Source organism: Sinohyriopsis cumingii, chromosome 4 (assembly GCF_028554795.1).
Source record: "Sinohyriopsis cumingii isolate HCF-2022 chromosome 4, ASM2855479v2, whole genome shotgun sequence".
Classification (NCBI taxonomy): Eukaryota; Metazoa; Mollusca; class Bivalvia; order Unionida; family Unionidae; genus Sinohyriopsis; species Sinohyriopsis cumingii.
Window position 1 is genome coordinate 68,318,600 of NC_142964.1, and position 17,663 is coordinate 68,336,262.

The window sequence follows — 17,663 nt, forward strand, 5'->3', positions numbered from 1 at the left end:
GTATAGGATGACTACAGTTCAAGCAAATGAAAATAGTAATTGATTGGAAGGAAAAGTGTCATTGAAAATGTAATGTATTAACCATCTTGAAGATAGCACCCTGATGATCATAGGTAACACCTTCGAGTAATGATGTGTTTGAGTAAAGTATAAGGTGTAAAACAGCTGATGGCTTCAAAAGAGACTAGATACACTTGTGTTATTGAGCTATCCAGTCAAATAAAAAAAAATGTAAAAGTTGGGGACAAAACCTCATTCAGTATGTCTAAATGACCAAGTATATTGAAAAATGCGCTAAATATTGAAATCACAATCACACCCTTTCTTCATTTTACTTTACAGGAGCCAGAGCTTTCATATACCTTTTCATAAAAGGAAAAGCCTTTCCTGTACAGAGTGAAAATTCTTTTGCAATACCTGCTGGGTGGGTTTGGGGATAATTCACTAGTGTGTTTGTAACCTTTATATCAAGAAACAGATAAGGTATTCATTCCCCGATGCACATGATATTGTTCATTTTGTGTGATTTTAGTTTTCTTTTCTTTTCTTTTTTCTTTAAGGGTTTGAATCTGAATTTCTTGTCAGTCTGTATTCTGTGGAGCAAGGTGTCACATATTTGTTTGTTTTTTCCTCATTTATATATGAGCACAAAGAGCATCAATATATAAAATGTTGATTTATGAACTGCATGCATACAAATGTTTACACACATGACAGTTTTTCACTGAACTGCTTTACCTTTGGAACATATTTCTCAGATTTAAACTATGTAAGAACAATCTGAACCAGAAATTTAAAATTTACAGGCAATTTTTACATTTGTGTTTGACAGGTAAAATAATTAGTCATTATAGACACAAAGTAAATACAAGTTTGGACCATCACCTCTGACTATGAGTTTTGTGAACAAGTTATTTTTAGTATTTAAAGTATTCTTCAGCCACTTTGCAAAGTGATCTATAATGACGCCCTTTTCAAGATTAAAATAAAAATGTACTTTTTACCCTCCCTCTCCAATCTGCCACTAAATTATTATTATCTAACATTCTGGCTTTATATGAAAATGCATTTGTATGCGAAGTTTTATTAAGTATTTTAATCTGAATGTGCATCAGTTTTATATCAGTGCTAACAAGTGGAGAAAAATAACATTTTATCTGAATATATATAAATCTCTATTACATTTCAGTTTTATATTTTTTCTGCATCTTTTTTATTCATTATAACTTTGATCAGAACCATATACTGTGTTTTTTATCTCAGGACAAAAGTGTATTTTATATTCTGATGTTTTGAACAATGTAATAAAATTAATGCTTTTAACAATTTTTTTATTACCTCTGTATACATGGATAGAGAGGATATGCCATGTACACTATATTTAAGGCCAAGGCTTCAATCAGGTACAGCAGGATACTTCCCTATCTTTCTTTACATGTATAATGAATATATCCTGATTACTGTATTATTTCAAGTGAACTATCGGCCTATATATTGGCTGCTCTACTACATGCCATGGATCTGGTCACAACCTGACCTCATACACCACTGCGGAAATACCCCCCCCCCACCTGAATGACAATTGCTGATGCCACTTATTCCTATCTGAACACTAGGAAAACTCAAAATTGCACCGAAAATAACAGAGCAACTCAAGCGCTAAGGGAGGAGGAACACTAATGGAGGATGTTAGGACAATTAAAAAATACTATTAAAAAAAAGACAAAAATACATGTATGGTCATTTTACATTGAGAACTGTTTGAGAATTAGAAGAGCACGAAGAAGATAGAAGATGTACATGTATTTTAAACAATTCTTGAGGTGAATATGATATTTCATGACCAAGTAAATCTCCTACTGACTGATGTGAAGCAGATTATGGGTTCCTATAACCTTTACATCAAAGGAAAGGTCTTAAACTGATAAATTAATTAATTTTGAGAAAGATTTAAACATTTGTTTTAGAATTGTACAAATGCCATTTTCACTGCACAGTGACAAGACTTTCACATTGTGACATCATATAAAAGATAATGTTGTAATGACCATGTGATATCAAGAATAACCATGCGACAAGGAAATATCACTTATGACACGATGTACCATCCAGTGAAAAACATCTTATGTCAATTATGGAACAGTTATTCACTATTTTTGCTGTTTCTTGACATCATCATCATCATCATCATTGCTAGCCAAGGTTCCGATGTGATAGCCCTGTCTACACCTTGGCGTATTGAGCAGATGTTTCTGTGCCTTTGGTCCATGATTTTTGGGGTAAATCTAGTGTACACAAGTTTATTTATTTGTGTATTATGGATGTTTCTAATTCTTATATTATCAGGGGACATTGTGCTGAATTCAGGCCCAACATCTGCATTAGATTTAGACTCGTCCGATTCCTACAACTACAATACCTTCAATAACATCATCATCTCCCTGTTACATTGGGTAAAGATGCTGTTATATTAATATTCAGTTGGATTCTTCTTGTACGATTCTATTGTTACTATGTGAGGGTTCTCTGAGATTTTGCTACATATCAGTAATACTAACATATATGATAGAACTAGTCTAAGGTGCATTGCTTTCATAAGTCTGATGCACTCAAATTTGTTTCGTTGTATATTATGGATGTTTCTAATTCTTAAACCATTCGGGAAAACCGAGCTGAATCCTATACTAATATCTGTATTATATTCATATTCATCTGATTCCTACAGCTACAGTACCTTCAATTACATCATCAACAGATGATACGTTATCTTTTGTAAATTTAAATATTCGATCTGTTCGTCATGAATTAGAATGTGTCTCTTCATATTTCGATGATTTTGACATTATTGCACTAGAGACTTGTCTAGATAACAAAATTACTTCAGATGAACTAAAGTTAGATGGTTATCAGTTAAGTGTGATCGAACAAATTGTGGTGGATGTGTAATGATCCGTATTTCGGAAATTTGATTTTCAAACAGTGTACCAATCTATTGATACTTAACATTGAAGGGTTACATACAGAATTACGTGTACAAGGTGTGAAATGCCTATTACTTGAAATCTACCTTCTTCCATCTGCATTGTCACACTTCTGGAAGTCATTGAATACCACAAATGAGCGGGGCTTCAGTATCAGTGATTTAAACCTTTTCGGTGCTGAATTCAGGGTTCTCAGAAATGTGATAATGCTTGACGTATGAGTTAGACTCGCCATAAATTGTTGACTGTGGCATGATATAAATTTTATTTAGGACTGGCTTGGCAAATGGTTAGAGTCAGATAAGTGTGCAGTGTATAAGCAAGGTCAATAGCAGTAATAACAACAGTTTGAGACTAGTCAGGGAAAATGTTAAGAAGGGACGGGGGGGGTTGGGGGTTGGAAATTTGAAAGACCTGGATCCAGAGAAGAAACAGAGTGAATTCTCTGATGATAAGCGAGCGAGTGCTTGGGAAGGCAAAACAGCTATCCTCAATTACATACAATGTATTCATTAATGCAAGTTTGTAATTAATTGTTGAGTGTGTTCATTTTAAATTCATAGTTCAGCTTTTCCTTGAGTTCAGAAATAATCGTGCGTGTTATATGATTCATGTGTTGTAAGAATGCCATACAGTATTTCATTATATGAATGAATTCGGATTTAGTTGTTTTTTATATAATAAAAATCATGTAGTGTAAGATTTCATGCATTTCTTCCGATACAAAATGTGTGAGAATGTAAGCTGTCTTAAAATGAGATGTCTCATTAATGCTGAGGATTGATTTTTTTATGTCTGAAGATGTATGTCAATGAATCCCCAAACAGCAAAGTAACGTAGTTAAGACAAAGAATGAAGTCCATTAATTCATGTGTAATTAAGTTGTGAATTCTCTTAAACTGATAATCGAGTAATGTGTACTGAATGGCCTTATTGAGCTGGTAAATTTATAACAACAGCGAGGCAGTAACAATATCTGAGGGGGCTAATTATGTCATGGTCTCAGTTGGAATGCTAAAGCAACTAGAAAGACAAAAAATTACGATTGAAAAGGGTTGAATACTGTGTACTGTATGCGAAATGATGACAGCTATGTCTGTTGAATTTATCTGAAGTAGAAAGAATGTGAATATTGGTTAATCCCAAGAGAAGAAAAAACCTGACACCTTTTTGGGTTGGAGACTACCGTGACGGGTTGTTATGCCGTCACTGTGGTAGGTGTGGGGTGGGGTACTTCCAATATTTTATTTAAATTATTATAGAAGTCGCACTCAGGCCTCAATTTTGGTTGGAAGTTAAATAAGTGAAAGATAAATGTAAAGCTCCGAGCCCCCAGTCAGCAATGCCGACGGTTATATGAGTGAATATACAAAAAAGTGAAATTCAAAATATAACAATTTAATGACAATTCAATAGTCAAATGATTAAAATTTCCCAAGTACTCTCCTTCCGCTCGACCCTGTGATAGCCTATTGCATTATTTCATAGTAGTATGAGATATTTTTCCACTTGTCCTTTTATTCTACTCATATGTGTATTCTTCTCACCTATTCCTCCAATTCCTTCTCTTCCTTCCGACATTTTCCAAATTCCCATCTCCTCCTCGACTTTTCTATACTCATCCTCCTTCTCTACTTTCTCCTTCTCCTCCTCGATTCTCTTCGCCTACTAGACTTGTCGACTCCAACTGCTCTGCTAGACTCACGTCTCCCCTCTTAGAGACTTGGGACTTATCGGAGCCGGAAGTTCAGTCCAGCAAAAATCTTCCAGTGAAAATGCGAGGAAGGTATGATGTTTTCCTTAGCTCTCTCGTATCACACTACACCCAGCCTATCATCAGATAACAGCTATTAAATTTCTTCAATCATGCATTCATTCACATCAAAATACTTGTACGTTCTTGTAAGGTAAAACAACATCATAATAAAAGCACGGTATCAATTACTTCTCATACATACATCAATAAATTGCATCATATCAGTACAGATTCCTAATCCCATTATACTAAACAATATCACAGCAATCAGATGCATTTCTTTACATTACAACTCATACATAGTACACAAATATTCAAATATCCATGCTTGATATATCCATACATCCATATATACTAATCTTACACACTTCAACTGTTTTCCAAATTCACAATTTAAGCATGTGTAAAATCTAATATATCACATGAATAAATGCATTAGTTTACTTTGAAGTAACCTAACAGCCAGTTAAAAAATTATTTCTCACCACAAGCTAACAATCTACATAATTCTCTACATAATGCTCAAATACGCCTGTAAATGAACACTACAAAGGAAATTCTACGTACTACGATCCTAGTAATTAAGTATACATACTACACATAACTACAATTACTTTGCCGTAATATCATGCAAAAATCGAGCAAAGAACTTACTAATCTTTACGAAGCTTTGTCTTTCCTTAGAATCTCCTCTCTAAGTTTTACCACCAGATTTGCGAGTGGGTCTTTCAGAGTAACCCTATATTGTCCAGCAATCTTCCTAGGCGAGACTAAATTTTCGCTTGCAAAGTTAGAAGTTATAATTCGGATCAAAATTGTTACCACACCCTCTATTTCAATTCCGATTTAATGTCGCTTTGATTTGATCCAATCAAACTTAGCGGACAATCTCCTTCTTGCTGTCTGTCCACGTGGGGACGGATTTAGAATACGCCCTGTACTCCCCGGGTTCCTTTGATCTTAGGACAAAGCTGTAATACATAGGTGGGAAGTAGCTCGATCTTAGCCTGTGCCGATCCAAGATCCCGGACCTTCTTTCTAGTCACGGTAACCTTACGTAAGGGATTGACTCTAACCTGCGGCAATGTTATGACATCAAAACATGGCTTGTAATAATACACTAGTTTATACACGACTTACGAACTGGGGATGAGCAAACATGACAGAGACTATATTTGTATTTTGATGGAAAATAGCTCCATACCTGTATTGTAACGTGGAAAAGAGCACAATATGCAACCAAGAGAATGATGACCCTATAAGTTAGAGGAAGAGAGAGAGAATGGGAGAGAGAGAGAGAGAAGATATACGGAAATGCGGACCTATCAACAGCAGTGATTGGGCAAAGACTGGAAGTACCAGCTGATGCTGTCATGCCGGCGATTTGAGTTCAGTCAATCGTTCGATCATATGATGACATTTGTTCTATCAGTATAACAGAACGGCTAACTGACTTTCACATCATTTTGTAACTATTTCCGAGAGAAAGCGAATGATTCAAAAGTCATGTCCGATTTCTTGTATGTTTATGTAGTTGATTACATTTGTATATTTTACATACGGGGGCTCAAGTTATTTTATTTTATTTCTCTGTTCAAAAATCTTTTATTCCATCTCTTAATTTCATATTTTATTTTATTGTTTACTCGATCCGGCCATTAATCTAGATAACGATAGTAAAAAGCCACAAGGAGTAGGGGATATTATAGATCTTCACCACATCGGGACATATACAGATTATCTTCTTATCTTGCTGAGATTCTACCATCACTGGTTACAGAGGCGTAGCTGGGGGGGGGCAGGGGGGTACATATGTCCCTGGGCGCCAAGGTACAGGGGTGCCAAAATGAGGCTTACAACGTTACATTATAATAAGTAAACAAGGGTAATATTCAAAAATGTGATTAAACGGGGAGGGGGCTGGGGTGCCAATTTTATAGTTCGTCCCCGGGCGCAAAATATCATAGCTACGCCTCTGACTGGTTAGTGAGACAAACAGGTGTAACCTTAGAAATAGAAATAATCATAATCGCATTAATGACAGACTCGAAATAAGCAGAAACTCGTTCTTATAATTTTTTATTCATGTTGGGTACTCATTCCCAGATTCAGTCAAAAGTGAAAGTAAGTATTTTATCTTCAGAAATAAAATAGAGACCGAGACAACACATGTGCCTATCCATTTTTCATTGGAAACATGAATTTTTTTAATTCTGCATACCAGAAATAACTGTAGTGATTTGCATTATGATTTATACTTTTGTTATTTGAGATGTAATCCAGTATATGCTTTTGGTGATGAAACATAACATTGCATATTTACTTGCAAATTCTGTATTTAACAGCCTTAGAAATTGGTTGGAATCTAAATCATCGACCACAAATAATTTTTATACTGATAACATAAATTTACAGCGAACGTTAATAATCGTTTATTTGACTTGTTCAAAATCTGTATTAAAGAGACGAAATGCTTTACAGATTTATGGCGTAATAACAATTTTATTTTTCTACACAATTAATTATTGCAAATGTTTATTTTAAATTAAGAAAGACATGATCTGCTTAATTTGTAGCCATATAATTAATTTTGATGTATGTACTCTTGATCAGCTTCAGCCACGATAATTAATTAATCAATAATATATTCATGTATTCATACCCTCTCTCTCTCTCTCTCTCTGATATAATTGTATGAAAATATACTAATTTCCTGCCGCTATCCATGTAAATTTCATATCGAGTGTATCGGGAAGGGATTATTCTAAGTTGTGAGAACTAATAGCTCGACCCCAGTTGTTAAGATTTATAGTATATAAAAAAATTAAAGCTGAAAAAAAATATCTACTGAATATACTCACTTATAGACCCAGATCTGCTGTCAGATCTGTATATATGCACTTTGTTAGGAGTAATAAGTTGAACAAACATCATAGACCCTGAGATGTTGGCACATTATGTTGTGCCATATTAGAGTCTATGCTGGTTGCAGTTGGATTCGTCTTATACGTAAGTATAATCCATTCACGTTTTCTATATATACATGTATGTCTGACTGAGTAAATTAATCCAAAATGAAGTTAATTTTATTGTTTTCTTATACCTTATCACATTTGCATGTTGAAGCAAATAGCATGATTAGGTACCTTCGAGAATGATATTTAGTCTCTGGAGTTATTATATCAGGAATTAGTGCAAGCGTCTCGGACCAACACGATGCTCTAACTTGGAGGATAAAAATGATACCTTAACTTGATGGAGGATGAAAACGATGCCTTAACTAGATGGAGGAAAATCGTACACAAGAACAGGAACAAACTGAAAGCAGACCACCGTTTTCGTCGTGCAGTTTTGAATATGGAAAAATGTCCTTCTTTCAGAGACTGCTGAGTGGCTCGTACGAGAAAGAGAAACCAAGTAAAGAGGTAACAGGCATTAAAAAGATCAGAAATTTTAAGTGTTACAACGATAATTAAAAACTTTAATTATTATAATATTTTACGAGGTTTTGATCTTGAAGTCCTACAATGTAAGACATAACACTAGTCCTACATGTAAGACCTGACGCTGATATTTATGTTGTGGGCGTGAAGCACCTAAACAAAATCAACATGTGATATGTCTTACATGTAGGACTAGACATAACACTAGTGCTACGATGTAAGACATAGCACATGTTGATTTTGTTTAAGTGCCTGACGCCCAAAACATAAATATTAGCGTCGGTATGACTATACATAGCACATGTTATTTTTGTTTTAGTGCCGACGCACACAACATAAATATCAGCGTAGAGGTCTTACATGTAGGACTAGAACTTAAAGTGACACGTGTTATCGATGGTGCACCAGTTTTTTTAAGCATCTTTATTTCGTCAACTTTTATTAAAGGGACATACCATGTAATCTTCAGAGTCAGGTAGGGTCTTTGGATCAGTTTCCATCTTTGATTTTTGTATTCTTCTATATCAGAATAGTTTGTTTGAACTATCATAGAATATTATAGTTCCTTTCCCCTTCAAATCAAAGCTAAACTAGCTGTGAAGCTAGTCATACAACGTAAGACACATCACCCGATATTTTGTTCGTGGGTGGTGGGTGGGTGAGTGATGGCACTAAAACAAAAACATGTGCTGTGGCTTACATTGTAGGACTAAAGTGAAGCAATTTCCGTGCTCGAGATTTTATTTAGAAAAAACACCTTGTGTTTCTCTGGACCACCCTCTCCAGAAAATAAATGGTCGGTCCCAAACAATCGTATTTTATTACCATACAGATAGCTCTCACTGACAATCAGATTGAGTAGGATCAAAGCTCTGTCACATATTTCTCATTTAAATGTATACCTTCAGTGATGTGTCATATAATTTACATATAAATCAGAAAAAATGCATATTTCCATGTTATATATTATCATGTATATTTTCTCTGCTGTTACTGTTGGTGTTGTAATGTGATTCTGTTGTATTTATTGTGATATTGGACTAATTGTATAGCTGTTTGTTGAAATATGTAGTATTTGTTTTATGTAGTATCAGTAAATTAGCTAGTCCAGAGTTAGTGTTTTAATTTTACCCAAATTACTGACAATAAATAACATTTCTTGTATCTTGTATCTGTAAGCACTACTAGCGCTGCACAGCCAGGACCAGCAAAGGCTTATTTGACTTATTTTGGATCCGTAATGTTCCAAGACTTCACCACATGGACCATGAGTAGAATCATAGACCCTTAAGCACTTAACTTGACCTTTTCTGAAATACGTTCCATTCTGGTTCATACCTGCATTTAATTTCAAACATAAATTTAGTTTGTAAAGTGTGCATATAAAATGTTAATAATATGTACTGTCATTTTTGAAAAACAATGACATACAAGCAGGCAGCCCCTTTTTAGAGTTTATATAGTAGTACATTATGCATTTTGATGCTTTCCAATGAATCTATTTCTACCCATTACACAGTGTGATCTGTGGAATAAAATATATTGCTGAGCAGAATTAATATTACAGTACAATACAGAAGTGTACATGGAAAATGATAAAAGGAAAGTTGATTTAGTAGTCCTAAAACTGATTCTTATTTTATCATAATCTTGATTTTGGGAGAATTTTCTCAAAATCTGTAAGAATCAAATTGGTAAAAACCATGAAGGTATCAGTAGTTTCATTAAAAATGGGGAATTTTTCTTTGTACATGAATTACTGCTTACAAATGCAGAAATTAGAAAATATTAATTGAAGTTTGTTTAATTTATTGCTGCATTGTCAGAAAGATCCATTTCCACCTAATACACATCCATTAAAGCATCAAACATAAAATAAAACATGAATGCAACACACGGTTTAGCATATATTTAATATTTACCAAAAGTGAGTCTGCTTCATTAAAGACCCTTTAGAAATGAATCTTAAATTTATTTATAATTATTAACAGTTTGTACATTATCAAGTAAAGCCTACATGATACATTTTTTGTTTCCATTGTTACGATGGAATGCATAAAATATCAGCAAAGCCAATCCTGTGGTTTTAATTTTCAGAACGAAAATTCTAAAATAGAGAAAATAAAAAGAAAAATAAATCTGATATTTCTTCTTGAGAGAAAAATGGTCTAATGTTTATAGATCCACTATCATTACAGATGCTTTGACAAATTTGACATTTCAACTTCAAAGAGAAATTGACTAACATATGTTGATACACCAATGCCATTTTAGCTTCTGTGGGCTTCAAGTCCCTGTAGGTTACAGTCTACAGTTCTGGAGGGCTTCCGGTCCCCTTAAGTTCCACTCTTTAAATTATGGAGGGCTTTGAGCCCCCATAAGTTTTACACTTCATTTCTGGAGGGCTTTGATCTCCCATAGGTTCCACTTGAAAGTTTTGATTTTGCACAGGTTTTGAATGTTAAGGAAGAGTTTTCCAACTTTTCCTCGTAATTAAAAAAGACTCAGTATATCTTAGGTAAATGTTAAAAGAAGTTTTAATTTATTTTTGGTGTTTGATTGATGGATGTCATTTGGGTTGAAGAATACACAGTTTGGCCTTTCTTTAGATGTGCATATTGCAGATAACTGCTAGCTGCGCCTGGTCTTTCTAGACTCAAGAGGTAAATTAGGAAAAATGGTAGGTGGTAAATTTAGTTTTCTTATATTTTATAATTCATTGATTGCACATTCAGCATGTTCAAAAGATAGTATTGTCTATTCTAGGAAGTGCAATTTTTTTCTATCTTGATGACAGTTGCTAGAGGACTGGTTCAGATACATTTCATGAGCCTGTTAGAGCTGCCATTCTAACGAGCTATTTGCTTTTGGCACTATATTGTTTACCTCATACCACATGCATAGAAATTTAAGTGTTGGCATGTGATTGTAATATGGCTATGCTAACATTGTTTCCACTGTGGTTGTTGCGCATGCACACAGCTTTGCCTTATAACTCTCTTACATTTAAACGTACCTAATAACTCTACCCCAGACCCCACTGTAGTTGTTACACTGTTGAATCCTGGAGTTGTGGGCTGGTGGTTACCCTAGCCCTTTTCGAATGTTTCCAACCTATTCTGCTTTATTAGATCTGATTGAGCTCATTGGAATAATATTGTTGTTGTTGTTGTTGTTGTTGTGGGGTTTAATGCCATTTTTCAGCACATGATAGGCCAGTATTAATGGTGGAGGAAGAACCCAGGAAAACCCCGGAAAGAACCACCGACCCACGAGAAGCTACTGGCAAGCTTTTTCACATACCAACATTGGCCGAATCCAAGACTCGAACCCACGCAGATAGAGGTGAGATAGCAGTGATCCGTAACGGAGAGCACTTTAGACCACTCGGCCATTCATTGGAATAATAAGAAATAATATTATTTGTAAACAAAAGCATGTTAGATTTAGGTTGTGAACTGATCAAAGGTAAAATTTAAAAGAAATAAATATGTTCATTTGATTCTTCTTCCAGTGTCTTAGAAAATGTATTGATTTAAAATAGAATCAAGCAAATTAACAAAGTTTAAATAGAAAAGAAAATGTAATCTCTTCACTTGATTCCTTCTATCTGCACACAGAATTAAAGAATGGCAGGGCAAAGACATTGAGAATTGTTACAGATGTGACATCAGAAATAGTCACAATTATCTTAGTTATCAAATACCTTCATTTTTATTTGTTTATTATAATACTAAATATTTCAGAATAATGAACATTAGCACTCATGATGTTCTAAAATGTTGTTTGGTGGAAAAAAGTGTTGTTATTCAGAGTGCAAGTTTAAATACTGCGATTGCAACTTTAAAAATCCCGAGTGTCCCTATAGGGAAGAGAAAGGAAAGAAAGTGAATATATTTATGTATGTGGATGCTGCTGTGTACATGTATGTGTGCATAAATTGTTTACTTTTCTATATTTGTCTATAAATAAGTTCCTTTGTATGAGGGACTCAGAGCAGATTAATTCCTCATCCAGTTGTGTTATCCTCTTTAAACAAAATTATTATTATTATTATTACATTTGCATTAATAACAACCAATTTGTTTTCCCATGCCAGACATTTTGCTTAAATATTTCCTGCCCCCCCCCCAACAAAAAACTACTTGCCATAGGAGAACAGTTAAACTGACTTCTGATTTTGTTTTGTGCTCTGCAATCTTTTGAAGTATGACATGCAAATCTTAACAATTTGATTTAGCATTTGCAGGTTGGATTTCAAGCAAAGGAAGCAGATCCCATGCAAGTCTTAACATTTGATTTAGCATTTGCAGGTTGGATTTCAAGCAAAGGAAGCAGATCCCATGCAAGTCTTAACATTTGATTTAGCATTTGCAGGTTGAAGTTCAAACAATAGAAGCAGATCAACCCCTCAATCCATACACAGAACTCCTTCTTCTTCAGAACCATACTGATATAATCCGAATCTTGCTGCAGATAGATAACAAGCGGTAATCTACTATTTTTATACTTTCACAAAATGGTCAGTGATTTTTAGATACTCTCCATCAGTTTGTTCATCCGTCTGTCAATTTGACCATTACTAGCTGTCTTTATTTGCTGGGTGTAGATTCAGTGACCTTGTTCCTTTTTCATATGGAAACAGTTTGCAAAAGAAGTATTATTTTTGGGTGTCAGAGGTTGGTGGGTTGTAGTGCATTTGAGGGTTGTTTCTGTTTGGTTCCTTACTATAATGCACCTCAGTGTAATAAGTTTCCGACATAACACAAGTATAATCATAGATCCCATTATACTTGTTGGATATGTTTTTCTTTATAATTTACCTCATTATAAAGTGATCTTGCCTATATCACAATATACTTGTATTGCTCCCTGAACAGGTTTAGTGATGGGCCACTGTACTATGTATAACATACCCCAATATGAGGTGTCCCTGCCAATATCATAGTACACTTGTTTGACTTCTTTGAACAATGTTATAGTGAGGGACTAGTCTATTGTGTATAATGTTCCCCAGTATAAGGTGACCTTGCCAGTAAGACTATACACTTTTATGGTTCCCCTGAACAGTGTTATAGTGAGGGACCAATGTACTATGTATAATGTACCCCAGTATAAGGTGACCTTGCCTGTATCACAGTACAGTTCTTTGGCTTGCCTGAACAGTGTTGTAGTGAGAGACCAGTGTTAAAGTTTGTGAAAGTCACATATTTCTACACCACTGCCTGTAATTACTAAAACATTAGGATAATTCAGTAAAACCTGTCTTGAGAGATCACTATAGTGAGGCAACCTGTTGTGAGAAACCAGGTTCTCCATGCACAGATTTATCAGTTATATAATATTATAACCTGTCATGAGAGATAATCTGTCTTTGAGATGCCATTATTTTTTGCCAGAAGGGGTGAGTGGTCTTTCAAGACTGATTCTACTGTTACAGTATATTGTTATGGGTCTGACGTTTATTTGTAAACAAGCCAGCAGACATATATATGGCACATGCAGTTGCACAAAGCCTGCTCATAGTTAACTTAAGGAGTTGGTAAGGCCAGGTGGTCAATTTGTCTGCTCATTTTAACTTAAGGGCCTCATAAGTCAATCAGTCAGTTTTGCCCTTCACCCCTGCCGGGGTATAGGCCACACACAAAAGATTGCCAGAGGCTTCTGTCCTGTGCCATCCCCTCGAGCTGACTTCAGGTGTGACCCGTCTTGGTGATGCCCGCCTCAAGGTTGCATCACCAGGTGTTTCTTGGTCATCCCCTTCTCTGTTTGCCTTGAGGGTTCCTGTGACCTCAATGCCTGTCTGGTAATGTTGGTTGGTGGCTTACCTAGGTTGTGTCCTATCTAACCCCACCTTCTCTTCTTGATCTCATCCTTTACTGGAAGCTGGAAGTCAAGGTAGTCAAGGGAATGCCTTTGGAGCTCCAGATGTTCTTGAGCTGTATCAAAGCTGCTCTTGCCTTTCAGATCCATGCCTTGATGTCTGTGTCTGTACCATCCTGCTGGTTGATAATGCTGCCAAGGTATGTGAAGGACTCCACCTCTTCCAGGGGACTTCCATGCAGTGTGACTGGGTTGTTACTGACATAATTATCTTGAGGATCTTGGTCTCGTCTTTGTGAATGTTGATGCCAACCTGTGCTGATGTGGCTGCCAGTATGTTGGTCTTGTCCTGCATTTGCCGCTGACTGTGGGACAAGAGCGATAGGTCATCGGCAAAGTCCAGGTCCTCAAGTTGACTCCACAATGTCCACTGGATCCCATTTCTCTTCTCATAGGTTGACGTCTTCATAATCCAGTCAATTGCGAGAAGGAAGATAAATTGTGACAGCAAGCAGCCTTGCCTCACGCCAGTCTGCACTAGGAAGCTGTCTGTGTGCTGTCCTGCATGAATGACTCAGCAGGACATTCTGTTGTAAGTGTTCTTGATCAAGTTCACTAGCTTAGTTGGGATGCCATAGTGGCAAAGAAGTTTCCAGAGTGTCTCTCTGTCCACACTGTCGAATGCCTTCTCATGATTGACAAAGTTGATGTAGAGCAACAAAGAATTCCACTCCAATGATTGCTCAACTATGATGTGAATAGTAGCTATATGGTTTCTACATGATCTGTTCTGCCAGAAGCCCGCTTGCTCATCTTGTAACTGTGGGTCAACGGCCTCCATCCTCTCTAAGAGGACCCAGTTGAAGACTTTCCCTGATGCTGACAAGAGAGTGATACCTAAGAGCTTAGTAAGGCCAGGTGTTAAATGTGTCTGCTCATTGTAACTTAAGGGTTTGTTAAAGCCAGGTAGTAAATGTGTCTGCTCATTGTAACTTAAGGGTTTGTTAAACCAGGTATTAAATGTGTCTGCTCATTGTAACTTAAGGGTTTGTTAAGGCCAGGTATTAAATGTGTCTGCTGTTTGTAACTTAACAGTTTGGTAAGACCAGGTATTAAATGTGTCTGCTCATTGTAACTTACAGGGTTGGCAAGGCCCAGTATTAAATGTGTCCACTCACTGTAAGTTAAGATGTTAATAAGGCCAGGTATTACAGGTGTCTGCTCATTGTAACTTATGATGTTGGTAAGGCCAGGTCTTACATGTGTCTGTTTATTGTAACTTAAAATGTTGGTAATGCCAGGTATTAAATGTGTCTGCTCTTTGTAACTTTGGATGTTGATAAGCCAGGTATTAAATTTATCTGCTCATTTTAACTTAAGTTGTTGGAAAGGTCAGATATTAAACATGTCTGCTCATTGTAACTTATGGGGTTGGTAAGGCCAGGTATTCAATTATCTGCTCATTGTAACTTAAGAGGTTTGTAAGGACAGATAGTAAATGTTCCTGTTCATTTTAACATAATGGTTTTGTAAAGCCAGGTATTTCATGTGTCTGCTCATTTTAACTTATGGGGTTAGTAAGGTCTGGTATTTAATATGCCTGCTAACTATATCTTAAGGGGTTTGTATGGCCAGGTATTTCATGTGTCTGCTCAGTGTAATTGTAGGGGTTTGTAAGGCCTGGTATTTAATGTGTCTGCTAACTGTATCTTAAGGGGTCTGTAAAGCCAGGTATTTCATGTGTCTGCTCATTGTAATTGAAGGGGTTGATAAGGCCAGGTATTTAATGTGTCTACATTGTTCAACTGTTATAATCAGATGAATTGCGCTTGACCTGAACATTGTTTTACCACCAAAAACATGTATCAAACCCAGTTATAAACCAATTCTGATACAAAGAATCACCTGAACACAGTACATGTGCACAGTCATGGGAAAGCCATTCTCATTTTGAAAACCTCCTTATAACAGAGTACAATCACATAATCTGTGACATTGTGGTTTCTCCAAAAGTAAAGTTGAACTGGATGGTTTTGTGTTGATTTCCCTGGTAAGTCAATTTGTTATATATATTTGATTTAATATATACTTGATTTAATTTGTTTGTTTGTAAGTTTTAAGTTTTTTTATTCCATTACCTGCTGTTGTAATGTAACTTTATTTACTGGAATAGAGTTCTGGAGTGACTAATTTTTAAATTTTTTTATGTAAACAACTTTATAGAAACATTGTATCTAATACTGACCAAGTTCCTGTCTTTGATTCAGAACCAGTGATAGTTTGTAGTAAACAACTTTTTTGTATTTTTATTTTTTAAAATCTTTCTCAGAGTAAGATTCTTAAAGTTGAATTGAGGCCATACTTGGAGTACGTGACTAATAACATGTAGCAATTGTTACAGACTGTTTTTTTTCCAGAGGATTGACCCATATCCGGTCATCTGTTTTACATTGTAGTTAGATTTATTACTGATGTTTTGAGAAATAATAATTATTCTTGTCTTAACACTTGAGAAGTTAAAATGTTTTATGTTTTGACCAGTTTTGGGCTAATTATTTTATTTTCTTCAAATTATTTGGATTTCAAGTTTTCTCTGGAAATACTAGTGCTTTAAATTAATTCTTGGACAAAGACATTTGTTGAAATTTATACAGGATTCAAAAACTGGAATATTTTCTTTGATGGAACAAGAGACTGTTGACACTGCATCACTTCACAAGTTACAACTGACATCATCTTTCATTTTGTATTTCATCATAACTCGAATCCAGGTTCATTAGGACTTTTTATTACTAGGACTTCTATTTTTAATTCTTAGGTTATTTCTGGATTTGATTCATAAAACTGTAAGTTCTTTTTCTCATTTTTACCTTGTTTTTCTAGGGAAATAAATTATTTGTTAAATTTTGCAAATCTTGTTGTCTTCACTTTTTTCTTGTTACTTTTGTAAGAGCCTAAACACGTAACAAATTGGTTTACATATCTATGAGCTGCAAAGGTAATGTTGATTTCATTTTATCTAGTTTAAACTTGGTTGTTGGTAGTAAATGGAGCCTTAACAGGTATGAATTATATGGAGAACTGATAATTTGAATAAATTCATTTTTTGAGGTAATTTCTGTTTTGCTTACTGGTATGCATATAGAATCAAATCTATGTTGTTTTAGTATATGGTCCATTTTATTATTTTTAGCTGTGTAACAGCTGCAGATGACAACAAAGCCATCATATGGAATATAGTCTTGGGGTATCATCTAGCTGTACTGTCTGGGCACACCCACCCCATAACGTCCATAGTTCTCCTGCCACCAAGGAGAAGCAACTCTGTGCAGCTGCTCACTGGCTCTTCAGATAAACAAATCAGGGTAGGAAATTACTAAAACACTTAAGTTCTTCCACATTCAGCAAAGTAATAAATACTTTTTATTGTTCTTGTTGTATTATCATTTTTTTATATACTTAATTTACTTTTAAGTGCTCTTTAACATTTTTCATTACCATGCCAGACCTGCCAACTCTTACGATTTTGCCGTAAGTCTTATGAAAATTACCCTTAAAATACAGACTTACAGCATAGAAGCAAAAACTACAGAAAAATGATCATTGCCAAAAAGTCCAGATAATTTGTTCATCTGTGTATTATTTGGATATGGGTTTCGT

General features: G+C 35.3%; 1 protein-coding gene across 5 annotated transcripts in view; it reads left to right on the forward strand.

Annotated features, from left to right (window-relative positions):
- Positions 1 to 7,971: 7,971 nt before the first annotated feature.
- Positions 7,972 to 17,663, forward strand: part of LOC149801392 (WD repeat-containing protein 41-like) — a 67,289-nt gene continuing 57,597 nt past the window's right edge. For 2 of the 5 annotated variants that reach the window (XR_016420643.1, XM_089955467.1), the window contains exons 1-3: positions 7,972 to 8,162; positions 12,549 to 12,670; positions 17,197 to 17,368. Coding sequence is in view for 4 of the 5 variants with exons in the window: in XM_089955467.1 (XP_089811593.1) it covers positions 8,022 to 8,162; positions 12,549 to 12,670; positions 17,197 to 17,368 (435 nt within the window). In the remaining variant the exon portion in view is untranslated. The remainder of the gene's footprint in view (positions 8,163 to 12,548; positions 12,671 to 17,196; positions 17,369 to 17,663) is intronic. The other 3 variants (XM_089955466.1, XM_089955464.1, XM_089955468.1) reach the window with 3 other exon arrangements.